The sequence below is a fragment of the Pteronotus mesoamericanus genome, unplaced genomic scaffold, assembly GCF_021234165.1.
Source record: "Pteronotus mesoamericanus isolate MK-2021 breed Mesoamerican mustached bat unplaced genomic scaffold, CSHL_Meso_final scaffold_174, whole genome shotgun sequence".
NCBI lineage: Eukaryota > Metazoa > Chordata > Mammalia > Chiroptera > Mormoopidae > Pteronotus > Pteronotus mesoamericanus.
The window spans coordinates 19,294,005-19,310,597 of record NW_026555309.1 but is presented as its reverse complement, the minus strand read 5'-3'; the positions used below and the strand labels follow the sequence as shown (position 1 = coordinate 19,310,597).

Below are 16,593 nucleotides of genomic sequence, written 5' to 3'. Positions count from 1 at the left end.
AGTAATCCATAGCAGTAATCTGAAAAAAAGTTGTTATGTCTAAATCACCTATTTTTGTGCAAGATCCACTGGCAAATTGACTAATTACAGATGAAGAAATAGGAAAAGAAAATGAAAAGCATAGTCTTTCGAATAAGCACACTGCTTTGTCATAAGTAGCTTTACACATCTTTTAAAAATATCACTTGAGCTTACTTGCTTTTTCTTACCCTTTAAAAAGTGCCTTTGCCAAGGAATCTGCTAACCGTTATCATTTCTACCAACATCCTCTCCTTTCTCTCCCTTCTCCCTTAGTATCTTTTTGCCACATATGTTGCTCCTTCGGCCACTCTTGACATTGGACTCCAACAGGAAAAGAAAAGAGAAATTTATATGAAGATACAGCCACCATTTGAAGACCTTTTTGACACAGCAGAAGAATATATTCTTCTCCTCCTACTTGAGCCCTGGACAATGATGGTAAAATCAGACCAAGTTGCTTATAGACAGGTATTGTGGCACAGAGAAATTGTGTGTGAACCATTGCGTTTGCTGTAAAACTGATGATGAGCAACATTCACTCACAAGAAAAAAAACAAACCTGAAAAAGGTCTCATAGGGGCCAGGAGTTCAGTTTTTCTTTTGCTTCCTACCAAAAGACTTCAGTTGGTGTCATTTTCAGTTCTCTGTACAAATATGTAGCAGAGATAAATCTGAGTTTTGGTTTCCTGTGAACCAACAAAATATGCCATGATTATACACTGGCTTTGTCCCTTCTTGCCATTTGTCAGCAGCGGCCTTAATTTTGATTAATGGACAAAGCCCGTTTAATTTTAGGCTGGATGAGTTACAGTAAATATTATACCCATGGAAAATATAAACGTTTCATATATATTGTGCAAAGTACATTCTCTGACTTCAGTGCTGCTATGTGAAAGCACCCCCAGATGTTCATCAGGTCAGACTGCTCGACTGGATAAAAGTTTCAACACGTCTTTTTTCATTCCAAAAGAGGTCATGTTAAGCTTCAGTGCTTGAATATTTTCACTCTTCTTATTGATGGGTGGAGGAAATTTCTTTAAATATTTATTTTGAATCACAAATTAAAACCATTCATGGGTATTTTTTATATTAAGTTAATGCATGTACTCTGTTCATGAGGTCACTTCAGGTGGGACTGTGCTGTCTTTGTATTGCTCTTCTTTGTTCATGTCTCCTCAAAAACTTCTTCGTCGCGTCTTCTGCCAGAAAGGGTAGGTTAGGTCGTTAAGATAAAATTAATACTGAAACGTGTAAGATAGAGTTACCTTCTCGGATTGTGATTAAAACAACCCTTATGCCTTACTAACTTCAGTGGCCAGAATAATTCATTTTTCTTTCTGATTTCTCTTTCTGAAAAACTAGCATTGCAACGTTTCTACCACAAAAATATATAATTACACAAGGAAAACTAGGCTATCAAAAGAAAATTTTAAAAATGAATTGTTTTTTAAACATATTTTATTAATTATGCTATGACAGCTGTCCCAGTGTTTCCCCCATGGCCGCCCTCTGCCCGGTACCCAGCACTCCCTCCTGCAGTCCATCTCCCTGCCTGCGTCCGTGCCCAAGGCTCATGCATGTGAGTCCTTCGGCTCCTCCATTTCCTACTGTTCTTAACAGCCCCCTGTCTATACTGTACCTACCAATTTAGGCTTCTTAATCCCTGCCCCTTTTTCCCCATTCTCCCCCTTCCTCCTCCCAGCTAATCACCCTACTAATGATCTCCATAACTATGATTCTGTTCTTGTTCTGCTTGTTTGCTTAGTTTGTTTTTTAGATTCAGTTGTTGAGAGTTGTGAATTTGATGCCATTTTAATGTTCATAGTTTTGATCTTTTTCTTCTTCTTCTTCATAAGCCCCTTTAACATTTCATATAGTAATGGCATGATGATGATGAACTCCTTTAGCTTTGTCTTGTCTGGGAAGCACTTTATCTGCCCTTCCATTCTAAATGAGAGCTTTGCTAGATAGAGTACTCTAGGTTGTAGGTCCTTGCTTTTCATCACTTTGAACACTTCTTGCCAGTCCCTCCTAGCCTACAGTTTCTTTGGAGAAATCAGCTGACATTCATATGGGAATTCCTTTGTAGGTAACTCTGCTTTTCTCTTGCTGCTTTTAAGATTCTGTCTTCTATCTTTAACCTTTGGCATTTAATTACGACGTGTCTTGGTGTGACCCTCTTTGGGTCCAACTTGTTTGGGACTCTCTGTGCTTCCTGGACTTGTATGTCTATTTCTTTCACCAAATTAGGGAAGTTTTCTTTCATTATTTTTTCAAATAAGTTTTCAATTTCTTGCTCTTCCTCTTGTCCTCCCGGCATCCCTATGATTTGGGTGTTGGTACGTTTGGAGGTGTACAAGAGGCTCCTTAGACTACCCTTGTTTTATTTTTTTAATTCTTTTTCCTTCTTGCTGTTCTGATTGAATGCCTTTTTCTTCCTTATGTTCCGAATCATTGATTTGATTTGGCTTCATGCACTCCACTGTTGGTTAACTGTAGATTTTTCTTTACTTCACTTAGTGTAACCTTCCTATCTGCCTGGGTCTTTTTTATGCTGTTGAAGTACCCAGTGAGTTCCTTGAGCATCCTAATAACCAGTGTTTTGAACTATGCGTCTGATAGATTGCTTATCTCCCTTTCGTTTAGTTCTTTTTCTGGAGTTGTGTTCTGTTCTTTTATTTGGGCCATATTTCTTTGTCTCCTCAATTTGGCAGCCTCCCTGTGTTTGTTTCTATGTATTAGGTAGAGCTGCTTTGACTTCCTGTCTCAGTAGCATGACCTGTTGTAGAAAAGCACACCAGTAAGTTGGATGGGACAGAGCCTTAAGTAATCGCTAGGGCAGGGCAACCCCTCTGAAACAGGTTGATGTAGCCTCCAATATGGTGTTGCCACTCTGTGGCTCTGTGCGAGGAGGGCTCAGAAAGGGACAGTGCTGCTGCCTGCCCTCTGAAGTTTTGTCTGGGAAGAAGTTGTTCCCTGGCTCTTGCCCTGATGCCAGACACTTCAGTTTCTCCCCGTGTGCTCCTGATGGCCATCCAGTTGCTGTCCCAGTGTCTAGGCTGGAGCCTAGAGGGAGTAAGTCTGCATAAGTCCTAAGTCTGCTGTGGGCACTTTAAGAAGAGACTCCAGAGAATCCCACAGTTATTTCCATCAACCCAACCTCCACTGGTTTTTATAGCCAGAGGTTATAGGGGCTTCTCTTCCTCTCCCTTGAACCCTGGGCTGGGTGGTGTGGTGTGGGGCTGGGACTCCTTGCTTCCGATGTATCTCTTGAGAATTTTTTATCCACCGCATGTGGGTGTGAGACTGCCCATACCACATCTCTATGTCTCTGTGCCTCTGCATGCTTCTCAGTGTCTCCTTCCCTCCTACCTGTCTGGATAAATGTGACTTCTTTAATTCCTTGTTGTCGGACTTCCATGGAGCTCAATTTTCAGACAGTTTTGGGTGATTTTTGTTTTGTAGTTTAGTTTAATTTTTGCTGTGGTTGTACAAGGAGGTCAGCCATGTTTTCATATGCCTCCATCTTGACCAGAAGTCTCTAGTTCTTATTTTAATATAATGTATGGTCTAGAGGAAAATAGATCTGGGATATGGTCCTGGGATGATAAAGATTTAGAATTATAAGTAAATTCCCTAAACCAAAAGCTTTTGGCCTTAGTAATGATTCATGTAAAAATGCATGAGACAAATTATACATTCTCTTTAACAAGAGGAAAAATAATCCTCTCTTAATTTCTAGAAACATCCTTAAATTCAGTCCAGAGACTTCTGTAAAAGTCCAGTAGACTAGATTACATAGACTCTTTTCCAAAAGGGATAACCAAGGAGACTACCTAAACTAGTCACAGTGATTTTTTTCCTGCAACAGAGAAACAGAGAATAATTTTGTTCTCCTGACTATACAAAGTAGTACAATATACACTTTGAAGGCTACAACCTACAATGAAGTTTAATTAGATGGTTAATTCTTTCTTGTCTTGTTACACCAATAAAACTATTGCTCACTGACTAATAATGGAATCTGGTCATTTTGTGTTCTTCTGTGGATTATGTGGTCCTTAAATCTGCTAGTGCCTGCCTCCATGACTATTATCCTGTTAAAATAAATAGAAACTGGAAATGTGACCCAGCATGTTTTCATTGTTTGTTAGTTCACAAGAGGTGTCCAGAAAGGAGGATAATTTTTGGTGGCACTGTATCAGCAATTTTCAACCTTTTTCATCTTATGACACACATAAACTAATTACTAAAATTTTGCAGCACACCAAAAAAATTTTTTCTTGCTAATCTGACAAAAATAGGTATAATTTTGATTGACTTACAAAAATTAATAATAATAATAGTAATTACCTTCACTTTTTCCTCCAAAGTTACTTTTTATTTTATTCATTTTTTTTATTTTATTGACTTTAGAGAGAGAGGAAAGCAGGGTGGGGAGAGAGAGAGAAACATCAATTTGTTGTTCTACTTATTTATGCATTCATTGGTTGATTCTTGTATGTGCCCTGACTGGGGATTGAACCTGTAACCTTGGCATATTGGGACAACACTCTAACCAATTGAACTACCCAGCCAGGTCCCCAAAGTGACTTTTTAAAAAACATCAGGTTCCTATACTTGTGTATAAGGATTTCTGGTCCCAAGAATTAATCAATCATACACAACCTTATTATACATAATGACCAAGAAGATGCAGCTCTATTATATGACCTATATATTTGTGATTTGAGACAGGGAATTCACACTGGACAGTTATTGTTGTGTTGGCTGTTGTCCTTTTTTTATTTGACAATTTAAGGGAAAAGAGGTCAGTGCCCCTGACTAAGTAATCATGTATTGCATGTTTTAAAAACTCTTGTGGCCCAACAGTTAAAATTGCTGCACTACGTCATCGCTTAGAAATGTATGTATTTTTTTATTGTATACGTTCAAGGTCTGACTTTGCTGTAGCTGATATTTTTTACTATGTTGGTCTTCCTGCTTTAGCCTCCATACTAATTTACTTTATTACCAAGTGTATTGGTTCTTAGCCCACTGTTACTGGCAAATTGTGCATTCTTTCCCTACTTTCTCATAATACACATTCTATTGATATCACAAGTGTTATTATTATTTATTAGGTGGAGTTGGTAGAGGAAACTCGACAGCTAGACTCTACATACTTCAGAAAGCTACAGGCTTTGCATAAAGAGACGTTTTCCAAGAAAGCTGAGGTAAGACACCTCTCTACTTAGAAAGACGAATTTTTATCCTAGAGAAGATTAGCACTGCATATATTGGTGGTGGGGTGGGAGTGGGGGTTGGATAGCATATATTGAAGATATCATGTACTGATAATGAAGGGGATGGGCAGTCTCATTTTTCTACTGCTTCTTTGTTTAGTGTGCTACATTTGATAGGTGTCACATTTTATTGACACATTTAATGACAAAGCCAATCTACTTGTTTGCCTTAGCTAAGAGCCTTCCAGCCACCCATATATTTCTTTGAATGTTATTGGTTATTTTCAGTATGTCAGCAACTCTATTTGATGTCAATTCACAAAAGAGTTAAATTGAGTTTTCCAAACAGGAAAGGAATTGCTGCAAGATATCAATAGGCAAAACAATTTTTAAAAATAAGGGAAGCGTTTGAGGAAGTCAGTAAAAAGACCATAGGATTGATTAGGGTATGAAAAATGTTATTTTTATATGTAAATGCAAAACTTTTGGATTGGCTAAGTAAACCATGATAGACCAATAAAACAATAATATTAAATGTATATCTACAAAAAAAAGACAGTTTGGATTTATATTTATTGATATGGAAAATGCTCAAGACATATTACAAAAAATGTAAGGAACAAAAATATGGGTATTGTATGATGTTTTTTAAAAATTATTTTATTTATTTTTAGAGAGGGAAAGGGAGGGAGAGAAACATCAATGTGTGGGTTGCATCTCATGCGCCCCCTTCTGGGGACCTGGCCCACAATCCAGGCATGTGCCCTGCCTGGGGATCAAACCAGCGACCCTTTGGTTTGCAGGCTGGCACACAATCCACTGAGCCACACCAGCCAGGGCTGTATGATCTTATTTATACAAAATTGAATATGTATTTCCATATGTATACATATCTGAAAAGAGGTATCTGGAAAAATGTTCACCAAAATGAACATTTAATAAAATGATAGTTAGCTCTGAATGCCAAGGTTTCAGGTGATTTTTACTGTCTTCTTTGTACCTATCTGAAATTTTTGTTATTTTATGATGAAGTTTTATAAAAACAGTACAGATATTTTTAAAATGTTACTTTCATGATAGTTGCCTCATTAACACAAAAGTTCTCCTTTTGAGACACTGATTAATATCTTGGAAAGGATACATTAGAATCTATAAGGTAGCAACATTATAAAATTGTATTTTAAATTTTATGAACTAAAATTTATAACAATCCCCATAATCCTTCTCCCTATGGAAAACTGATTTTGAAAATATTGGTAGTTTATCTCATGGTCTGATGCTTTTCAAACACAAATAGAAAGACAAGTTAATTATACAAGGAATTACAGAAGGGATTTGAACAGACAGAGAGTCAAAGCAACTCCGCCTGATACACAGAAACAAACACAGGGAGGCTGCCAAATTGAGGAGACAAAGAAATATGGCCCAAATAAAAGAACAGAACACAACTCCAGAAAAAGAACTAAACGAAAGGGAGATAAGCAATCTATCAGACGCATAGTTCAAAACACTGGTTATTAGGATGCTCAAGGAACTCACTGGGTACTTCAACAGCATAAAAAAGACCCAGGCAGATAGGAAGGTTACACTAAGTGAAGTAAAGAAAAATCTACAGTTAACCAACAGTGGAGTGCATGAAGCCAAATCAAATCAATGATTCGGAACATAAGGAAGAAAAAGGCATTCAATCAGAACAGCAAGAAGGAAAAAGAATTAAAAAAATAAAACAAGGGTAGTCTAAGGAGCCTCTTGTACACCTCCAAACGTACCAACACCCAAATCATAGGGATGCCGGGAGGACAAGAGGAAGAGCAAGAAATTGAAAACTTATTTGAAAAAATAATGAAAGAAAACTTCCCTAATTTGGCGAAAGAAATAGACATACAAGTCCAGGAAGCACAGAGAGTCCCAAACAAGTTGGACCCAAAGAGGGTCACACCAAGACACGTCGTAATTAAATGCCAAAGGTTAAAGATAGAGACAGAATCTTAAAAGCAGCAAGAGAAAAGCAGAGTTACCTACAAAGGAATTCCCATATGAATGTCAGCTGATTTCTCCAAAGAAACTGTAGGCTAGGAGGGACTGGCAAGAAGTGTTCAAAGTGATGAAAAGCAAGGACCTACAACCTAGAGTACTCTATCTAGCAAAGCTCTCATTTAGAATGGAAGGGCAGATAAAGTGCTTCCCAGACAAGACAAAGCTAAAGGAGTTCATCATCATCATGCCATTACTATATGAAATGTTAAAGGGGCTTATGAAGAAGAAGAAGAAAAAGATCAAAACTATGAACATTAAAATGGCATCAAATTCACAACTCTCAACAACTGAATCTAAAAAACAAACTAAGCAAACAAGCAGAACAAGAACAGAATCATAGTTATGGAGATCATTAGTAGGGTGATTAGCTGGGAGGAGGAAGGGGGAGAATGGGGAAAAAGGGGCAGGGATTAAGAAGCCTAAATTGGTAGGTACAGTATAGACAGGGGGCTGTTAAGAACAGTAGGAAATGGAGTAGCCGGAGGACGTACATGCATGAGCCATGGGCACGGACGCAGGCAGGGGATGGACTGCAGGAGGGAGTGCTGGGTACCGGGCAGAGGGCGGCCATGGGGGGAACACTGGGACAGCTGTCATAGCATAATTAATAAAACATACTTAAAATTAAAAAACAAAAATGTAATCCTTATTACAAAGCATCTTACATTACTCTATAACTTTTGAAATTGAGTTATAGATAAAAGAATGTTTTATGTTCATGATATATTGTTAAGAAAAAGAACCAAGTTCAAAAACCATACAAAGCTGGATAGTCCTGTCTTCTTCTTCTACTTAATCCTCACCCATGGGTATATATCCATTGATTTCAGAGAGAGAGGGAGAGAGGGCAGGAAAGAGAAAGAGAAGCAGAGAGAGAGAGAGAGAGAGAAACAGACAGACAGACAGACAGACAAACATTGACATGAGAGAGAAGCGTCGATTGGTGTTCCAATATGTGCCCTGACCTGGGCTCAAACCCATAACCTAGGTGTGTTCCCTGACTGGGAAGTTGAACCTGCAACCATTTTTGGTGTACAAGATGGTGCTCCAACTAACTGAGCCACCCTGCCAGGGCATTCCTGTCTTCATTTTTAATAATCTACAGACATGTTGACAAAAAAAGACTAGATGGATACATAAAATGCTAATGGCGGTTATCTGTGAATGGTAGTATTATGTATGCTTTTCATTTTCTTTTGATTCCAAAAAACTTTACTTCTGTACTAACAAAAATAATAAAATTAATATTTATAAGCAAGTATATAATAAGTGTTTACTAAATGTTCCTCTAAACAAGGAATGAAACATAAAGGAACACAAGAGAATTTGTTATGAGTTAGAACAAGATTCTAGATTCTTTTTTTTAAAGATTTTATTTATTTTTAGAGAGAAGGTAAGGGAGGGAAAAGGAGAGGGAGAGAAACACTGATGTGAGAGAAACATCAGTTGTTTGCCTCTTGTCTTGACTGGGGACCAAACCTGCAACCCTGGTATGTGCCCTAATTGGGAATCAAATTGACGACCTTTTATTTCGCGGAACACCCAAACAACTGAGCCACATCTGTCAGGGTTAGATTCCAGATTCTTTACCCAGTTCTACCATTGACCTGTTAAATAGCATTGGCCTAATAGTTAATTTTTATTTCAGCTTATTTTAATTTGAGAAGTGATTTGTTGTGTTTGAGATTGTTATGAAAAGTATTATTTCACTAGGACACGACTTGTGAAATTGGAACTGGTATTTCCCAACGTCCTGATATCTCTAAACAAACGCAATACTGGAATAATGTTCCTGCAGAATATAGGCATTTTAATTTTAATGATCTGCTTAACAACAAACTGGAGTTTGAACATTTCCGTCAGTTTCTCGAGGCTCATTCGTCAAGGTAAGGGACATAACCATTGTAAAATGTATTTCCCTCTTGAAATGTCATTTTTTTTTTCTGAGCTACTTATTGTTTTTAAGCTGTATGGATAACCTTTTGTTAGGGAGTGCATTTTAAAAATAGCAACCTCCAAAACATTATTTTAAGTGGTTAAATAGTATTTGCTGATCCTTTTAGCATTGGCTAAACTAAAGCACTAGTGTGTTCTGTCCTTTCCATTTCCTGCTGTTTCTTTTGCATTTGTCCAGACAGGTGCAATTACAGCTTCTGAGAGTTGTCTTTTTTATACTTGGCTAAGCTATTGAAATTAACATAATATTTTATATATAATTTTTGTTAATATATAAATGAAATGTAGTTCTGCACAGAATCTTGGGACCTTATAACATACTTACCTCATATAAACTGAAGTGTTGATCATCGGTTTTTTTCCAAAATTTTTCCCACAAGGTAGCAGATACTGGTTAGACTTGGGAGCCACACTTCACATGCACAATTTCACTTTGTGCTGAGGATTATTCTAAATTTAGCTCGTTGTCAAATAGACATGCAGTGGGTGGGGATGTTCCCATATTTGAAACTGACAGTACTCGTCCATTATTAAAAGAAGAACTCTGAGACCCTACCGACAATGGTGATAGATTTTTTTCTGATTTCAGGACTCTTGCTATTCATTCCTATATTTAGCCAGGATGAGGCAAGAATTGTACTCATTATTTTCATGACCTAATCACTTCTGCTAACTTGTCAAGATGACGATTTTCTAAGTTCTGTCAAAACAAGAGCTTTGCTTGGTGTTGAGTAGAACTGAGAGAAATAAATAAGAAAGGCTGTACTTTGTTTTTGTTTTTGTTTTAGCATGGACCTTATGTGCTGGACAGACATTGAGCAGTTCCGAAGAATAACTTACAGAGATCAAAAGCAAAGGGAGGCAAAATCTATATATATTAAAAACAAATATCTTAATAAAAAATATTTCTTTGGACCTAACAGCCCCGCTTCTCTACGTCAGCAGGATCAGGTATCAACACGAAAAAAATATTTTCTATACTGAAGTATAAAAACCAGTAACTTATAATTATTTTTTTGCCAAAAACTTGAAAGTCATCTTTTTCATTTGCTTTTATGACTTAGATGTTAGACACCTTTGATATCTCTTTTTTCTTAGGTATTTACAAGTATCTACAAAATCAGTGTCTTTGAAATTCACTCAAGTATTACATATTATAAAATGTGTTATTTTTAAAAGTTATTTAAGAATAAAAATAACTTTTATTCATTCACTCATCCACTCATGCAGCAAATACAAGTGCCTGTGATATGCCAGACACCCTCCTGAGTGCTCGGGGTATGTGGAGGGCAAAGTGGACTAAGTCCTTTCAACAAGCAGAAAAACAGCCACTGTCAGCCGTTAAGCTCCATCTCGACCTCTTTTTTGTTCTTCTATTAACTGATATTACTCCAAACATAACTAATCTTTGAAAAATCCCATTTGCCATTGTATTGTCCCCAGAAACTATTTTCATTGACCAGGAATATAGGTTTGGCCATTTTTTTGGACCAAAGTCACATGGTCTGCATCACAACTTATTAATAACCATGGTATTATTACTTATAGAAAAAATTCGTATTGGGAACCAGCAGTGGGTTTGATCACATAAAATATGGCTCTTTTTTTATGGTTAAAAAGTTGTAATTATTTATTTTTTGTTCAAAGTTTGCTAGTACTACCTCCTAGAGATAAATGATAGAATTTTATTTCTTTATATTGGTAATTTAAATAGATGCATATTTTGATGGCATACACTCATAAAATACAAATCTCAGATTAATGAGAAATTAATTAAAAAATTCAGAGATGTTCACAAGCAGAGCCTATCAAATTAAAAACCTTGATCTTTGCAGGGAGAAGTAAGTGGAAGTCCTTGGGAGTAAGAGGGACCAGAAGTAGAATTAAGCAACCTTGACAAAAATACTTTGCTGTTAGTTCCCTGAGATACAGTCTGGAATGTGTTAGCAAAAGAAGTTGGGCATGTCAATGAGCACAAACGTGAAATAAGCACGTGGAAAGCATTTGTCTTCTACGTGGCCTGTGCTACACTGTATGAGATTTAGTGCTATCCGTGGCTACTGTGTGAACCCTCCATAGTATAAACATGCTGAGCATTTAAAATTCAGCGGAAAAAGTCACCCATTGCTATCATAACAAATGATTGTACTTACTACAGAGGAGTTTTCCCAGTAACGCTTCTTCATCTTTATCTTTATTTTTATTTTTACTTACTTATATTTTACACTTAAGCATATTCAGATCACATTATGTTTTATATAGATCATGCTAGTTCTAATTTCAGTTGTGTGGTCATTTTGCTCTTTGATTAGCAAAGTAGTCTTTTCTTTTTTTAATACAAAAACAGTATTGTTAATATTATGTGATTAACATTAAAGAATGTCTAAGAGAGTTTCTCTTTTGTTTTTATGTAAAACAATTTATTAGTAGGATTTGATTAATCAAAGGAGAGCTAAGAAGAAGGTACTATTTCCAATGAGCAGTCCAAAAATTTTGACTGTGCACAGGAACAGGTGAAAACAGAATGATTTATAGAAGGCAATAGCCATTAGCAGCTTGTCGAAGCCAATAATTATGCAAAAAGAAGATGTGGGCCACAAAGAAATTGTGTTTTATAAAAGACGCTACCCGTGCAAGTCAGACTGTTGCCTGTGTAATCTGGTCTTTCTCTACTTCTTGCCACCTCTGCTTTCATCTTAGAGGCTGTTGGAACAGCCCTGCGTTGCCGGCCCCACCAGCATCCCCCCAGCTCCCACCCCGTATTTGTAATACCTGAGTCAGGGTTGTCTCTTCACTGTCCTCATTAACAAAACAAAATGATTTCTCCAACATGTCACTTTGACTAGAACCACAGGTTCGTGGAATATTAGGCCTAGAAGAGAATTTAGAAAACACATACACCGATGCGCTCATTTTAGTTGAAGGTGCTGAGGTCATGGAGAAAAAAATGGCATTGCTTGTAGTCTCACTGGGTAAAAATCCCATTCCTGTGTTTTTTTGAAGCAACCATCACATAAACCACAATTCTCTCTTTGGTGTTAGAGAAGTTATCCAAGTTTACTGTACACAATAGAGCCAAGAGGCAATCTTACAGAAGATGAAAATTGTGATACCTATCAGGTGCTCAGCAAATGGTTTGGGGGTAAATGAATAAATTAATAACTATTAGTGTTTCTTTACCAAAAGAGAAGTTTGCAGTTTCTGATTTATTTTATTTTCTTAGATAATGAATTTAAGTGGTGGCTGGGGAAAGCTTCTCCATGAGCAGCTTGATGGACCTGTTCTACTTGAAATTCAGAAGCATGTCCTAAATAGGCTAGAAAACGTGTGGTTGCCATTGTTTCTTGCAAGTGAACAGTTTGCAACACGTCAAAAGATAAAGGTATATGTTAGTACTGCAATCTTTGGATGGTAATTGACAGTACCTCTCGTACCAAATGTGCACGCCTGTTGACCCAGCCCTTGTACTTCTATGGCCACATGGTTAAGGACATGGCATCAGACTTCCCAAGTTTTAATATCAACACTGCCATATATTAACTGTACAACTTTAACTTTTACAGCCGTAGTTTATTCATTTAAAAAATGGGGTTAGTAAGAGTCATTGCTTCATAAGATTGTTGTGAAGATGAAATGAAATGGTATATGTTTAGTTTCTTAACATGGTGCCTGGCACACAGCAAACACCCAAATATTATCTATTAGTGTAGGTGTTTTTTATATTATTATTATTAAATCCTCACCTAAGTGGGCAAGGGTATACAAAGAAGAATACTTAAATGCATTATGGTAATTTCATACTATGGAAAACTATGTAAATTTCTATATAAAATTACATTAAAATATAAAGTGAGATTTCCACATGTGCTGACATGAAAGATTTTATTTGTTGAGTGAAACAAGCAAGATGCAGAACAAAATATAGGAGATAATCCCATTGTAAACTTACACCTATATATCTGTTTATTTATGTTTCTATCTCTGCCCATCCATCCACCTGTCTATCTTTATGTTTATGAAAAAAGATCTAAGAGGATCTGCCTCCTGAGAATGGGTTCGGGAAGTGAAAAGGATTTTTACTTTACTTTGTAAAGTGGGATAGTTTTTTGCTTTTTTTATTTAAATAAGAAGTATGTATTACTTTTATAATTTAAAATGTCATTATCATATAAAAATAAGAAAACCTCATCTTTACAAAAATAACAGAAGGGGCAGAGAACATGTATTGTAATTTTGGACTTGAGTGTGCAAAGCATATGCCATTAATAATGATCAGGAAGAATCTAAAAAAAAAAGTTTATCAAACACTATGAGACTTACTTATCTGGAAATATCCTTAGTCTTCTGAGCATCTTAAGTTATGGAAAACATGGGATACCTGGGAACATAGAATTTATGGTATGGATAAGGGCTGACTTGTTTTAGGCAAAATGTTCCTGGAAATAAGCTTTGGAACAATTCAAGTTTCCTTCCTTCCTTCCTTCCTTCCTTCCTTCCTTCCTTCCTTCCTTCCTTCCTTCCTTCCTTCCTTCTTTCCTTCCTTCCTTCTTAAAGATTTTATTTATTTATTTTTAGAGAGAGGGAAAGGGAGGGAGAGAGGGAGAGAAACATCAATTGGTTGCCTCTAGCATGTGCCCCTACTGGGGACCGAACCCACAACCCAGGCATGTGCCCTGACCAGGAATCAAACCAGCAAGCTTTGACTTCGTGGAATGATGCTCAACTCACTGAGCCACACCAGTCAGGGTCCTCATTCCTTTTTTCAGGCTAACTCCAACTCTCTATCCAAAGCCAAGTAAGTATAAAGATATTTAGTGTACTAATATTATTTACCACCTTTTTTTCACTATGTTTAGCACAATAACTTTACTGTAACTTATAAGCCATTTCCTGATTTAGCATTTCTTGGGTGACCAACAACATAAACTGATTTTGGCAACCTTAAGCCAAAGACAAACGAGAAGGGAGAGAATTTATTATAAAGTGGTGCTAGAGTATCTCACACACTTACGTGAAGAGTTGATACCCAAGCTTTAGAAGGGTCGGGGCCAGGACAGCTATGGGAACCTAACAAGAAAAATTGACCAATCTTTTCTCCAGACTGTGGCTGTCAGAAAGACTCAGCATAAGAGACGCTGGTCCCTGTTTCTGTCGGTCAGCTGTGAATCTATCTATGGAAGACAGGTTGACTCACATAGTACAGATTTGGCAGGAGTGGTTCCCAAGAAAGGGAAAAGAGTGTTAATCAGCAATAACATCAAGAAATATCTACTGTATTTTCTGCCTCTGTTGGATAACTTTTGTAACACTCCTAAAAATGGTGGTGGCTAGCTCTGGCTGGTGTGGCTCAGTGGATTGAGCACTGGCCTGTGAACCTAAGGGTCGCTGGTCAGGGTACATGCCTAGGTTGTGGGCCAGGTCCCCAGTGGGGGACACGGGAGAGGCAACCACACGGTCATGTTTCTGTCCTTCCCTTTCTCCCTTCTTTCCCTTCTGTCTAAAAATAAATAAATAAATTATTTTTAAAAATTAAAAAAAAAAGTTGTGGCTAGAAAATAGCACAAAAATCTAGAAGTTCTAATTATCTTTTCAGGTCCCTGTGACCCAAAGTGGAACTATCATCTAATTTTAGGGCAATAAATAAATCTCTATTTTGCAGGTGAGGAAACTGTTCATAACAGAGAACTTGAGCAACTCACCCAGGGATCTAGACAGAACTTCCATTTCTAAGCCTGATCCTTTTTCTTCTGAACTGTACTATCTCTTATCCATGCTGACCTTTACTTCATTTTTTTAAAGCTACTAAATTAGCAAATGATATCAAAACTTTAGACGTCTTGATAATTTCCATAAAATAATTGGTTTTGCTTTTAGGTACAGTTGAGAGACATAACTGAAGAACTCTTACTACAGAGGCACAAAAGGAAAATTGGGGTCTGGAAGGTAAGTAATTATTTGTAACATTCTTCCTCCTATAAGTTCTACTCTGCCCAAGTATTTTTCTCCTTCTTGTCCAAAAACCCTCCTGGTAGACACTGTTTCCAAAGCCACCAACTGGCCACCAACGCTGCTCTTAATTGGCTGGTAGAATGTAGCGGAAAGTGTGATTCGACCAGAGCCTTCTTAAACAGTTCCTACCCCCGCCTCAGCTCCAGAAGTGTCTGGTTGGACTTTAAATATGTATTTTTATTAATTTTATATGTGATGAATTTATTGAGACAAGGTCTTCATTCCAGCATGTGGTAGTTTATCTATTATTGAGAGCGGATTACACAAAACAATTGAGCAATATGCAGAGTCAGCAGGTTCAATTAGATGCATTGCCCCCCTTTATTTAGAATTACATTTTAGCTTTAAAAGAATTAAGTTAACTATCATTTTGGTGATTATTTAAACTGCTATAATATGATATCTAACTAGAAATTGCCTATTTTGCTTCTTAACAAGCATGATAAACACAATCTTCTTTTTGAGCCTATAAATTTATGGGTATTTATCCTTCTTTAGGTCTTGATAAAATGTCAAAGTAGACCCAGGTGACTCACTGCAAACAAAGATAAAATTTTATTTGTCTGTTAAAGGAATATGTGTGTGTGTGTGTGTGTGTGTTGGGGTCCTCTTTTTCTGTATTTTCCTCTTGAAAGGAAAAAAAACCCCTGCTCTTATTTGTCTTTTGCCATATTTTTATTGAATTACTAAGTGCAGCGGGCTTATATTTCATCTTATTGTGCAGTGTATATTATGTTATTTGTGTTTAAAAAATTACATGTTTTAGTTAAATTACTAAGTTATAGTATCTTAAGAAGCAGGCCTTAAAACATTATTTGCTGAGTGGGTTTTAAACAAACACCCCAGTCTAATACATAGTTGTTCCTATTTATAGGGCTATAATTCTAATATGGACCATGTGGTGAGGGTCTTAACTTCTTGTCCAGAGACCACAGCGTGTGCCTCCCTAAAAAGGTGACAAACAGCTAGTGTTTTGTCTGCTGAAGGGCCCCACCGTTCATCTCGGCTGCCTGGAGTTGCCTTCCATTTTCAGTTTCCTCCTCAGATGTCGCCCTGAAGGCCTTTCTCTGCAAAGCTTTCACTTTTCCAGGCAGAATGGGTTGCGCCTTCCCTTGTGTTCCCATGGCACTTTTTATATAATACTTATTTTGATGATCACATGTGATTTGTTTCAAGAAACTTACTTTATGCATTATCTGTAATGGGTATTTATCATGTGTTTTGTTTGATTGTTACGGTAATTCCTGAGTTCACCTAAAACACAGCCTTGGAAGGATGCATGGTCGTAGGCTAAACTCAGATTTGGGGAACTTCAGTAAAATTTAGCCAGGAATAAAAAATCTAT

At 37.0% G+C, this 16,593-nt stretch overlaps 1 protein-coding gene across 1 annotated transcript in view; it reads left to right on the top strand.

Moving 5' to 3' along the window:
- RGS22 (regulator of G protein signaling 22) overlaps window positions 1-16,593 on the top strand; it is a 123,153-nt gene that overhangs the window by 82,342 nt on the left and 24,218 nt on the right. The window contains exons 15-20 of the mRNA XM_054590138.1: window positions 295-489; window positions 5,145-5,237; window positions 8,997-9,169; window positions 10,028-10,190; window positions 12,463-12,621; window positions 15,114-15,182. Coding sequence (XP_054446113.1) covers window positions 295-489; window positions 5,145-5,237; window positions 8,997-9,169; window positions 10,028-10,190; window positions 12,463-12,621; window positions 15,114-15,182 — 852 coding nt within the window. The remainder of the gene's footprint in view (window positions 1-294; window positions 490-5,144; window positions 5,238-8,996; window positions 9,170-10,027; window positions 10,191-12,462; window positions 12,622-15,113; window positions 15,183-16,593) is intronic.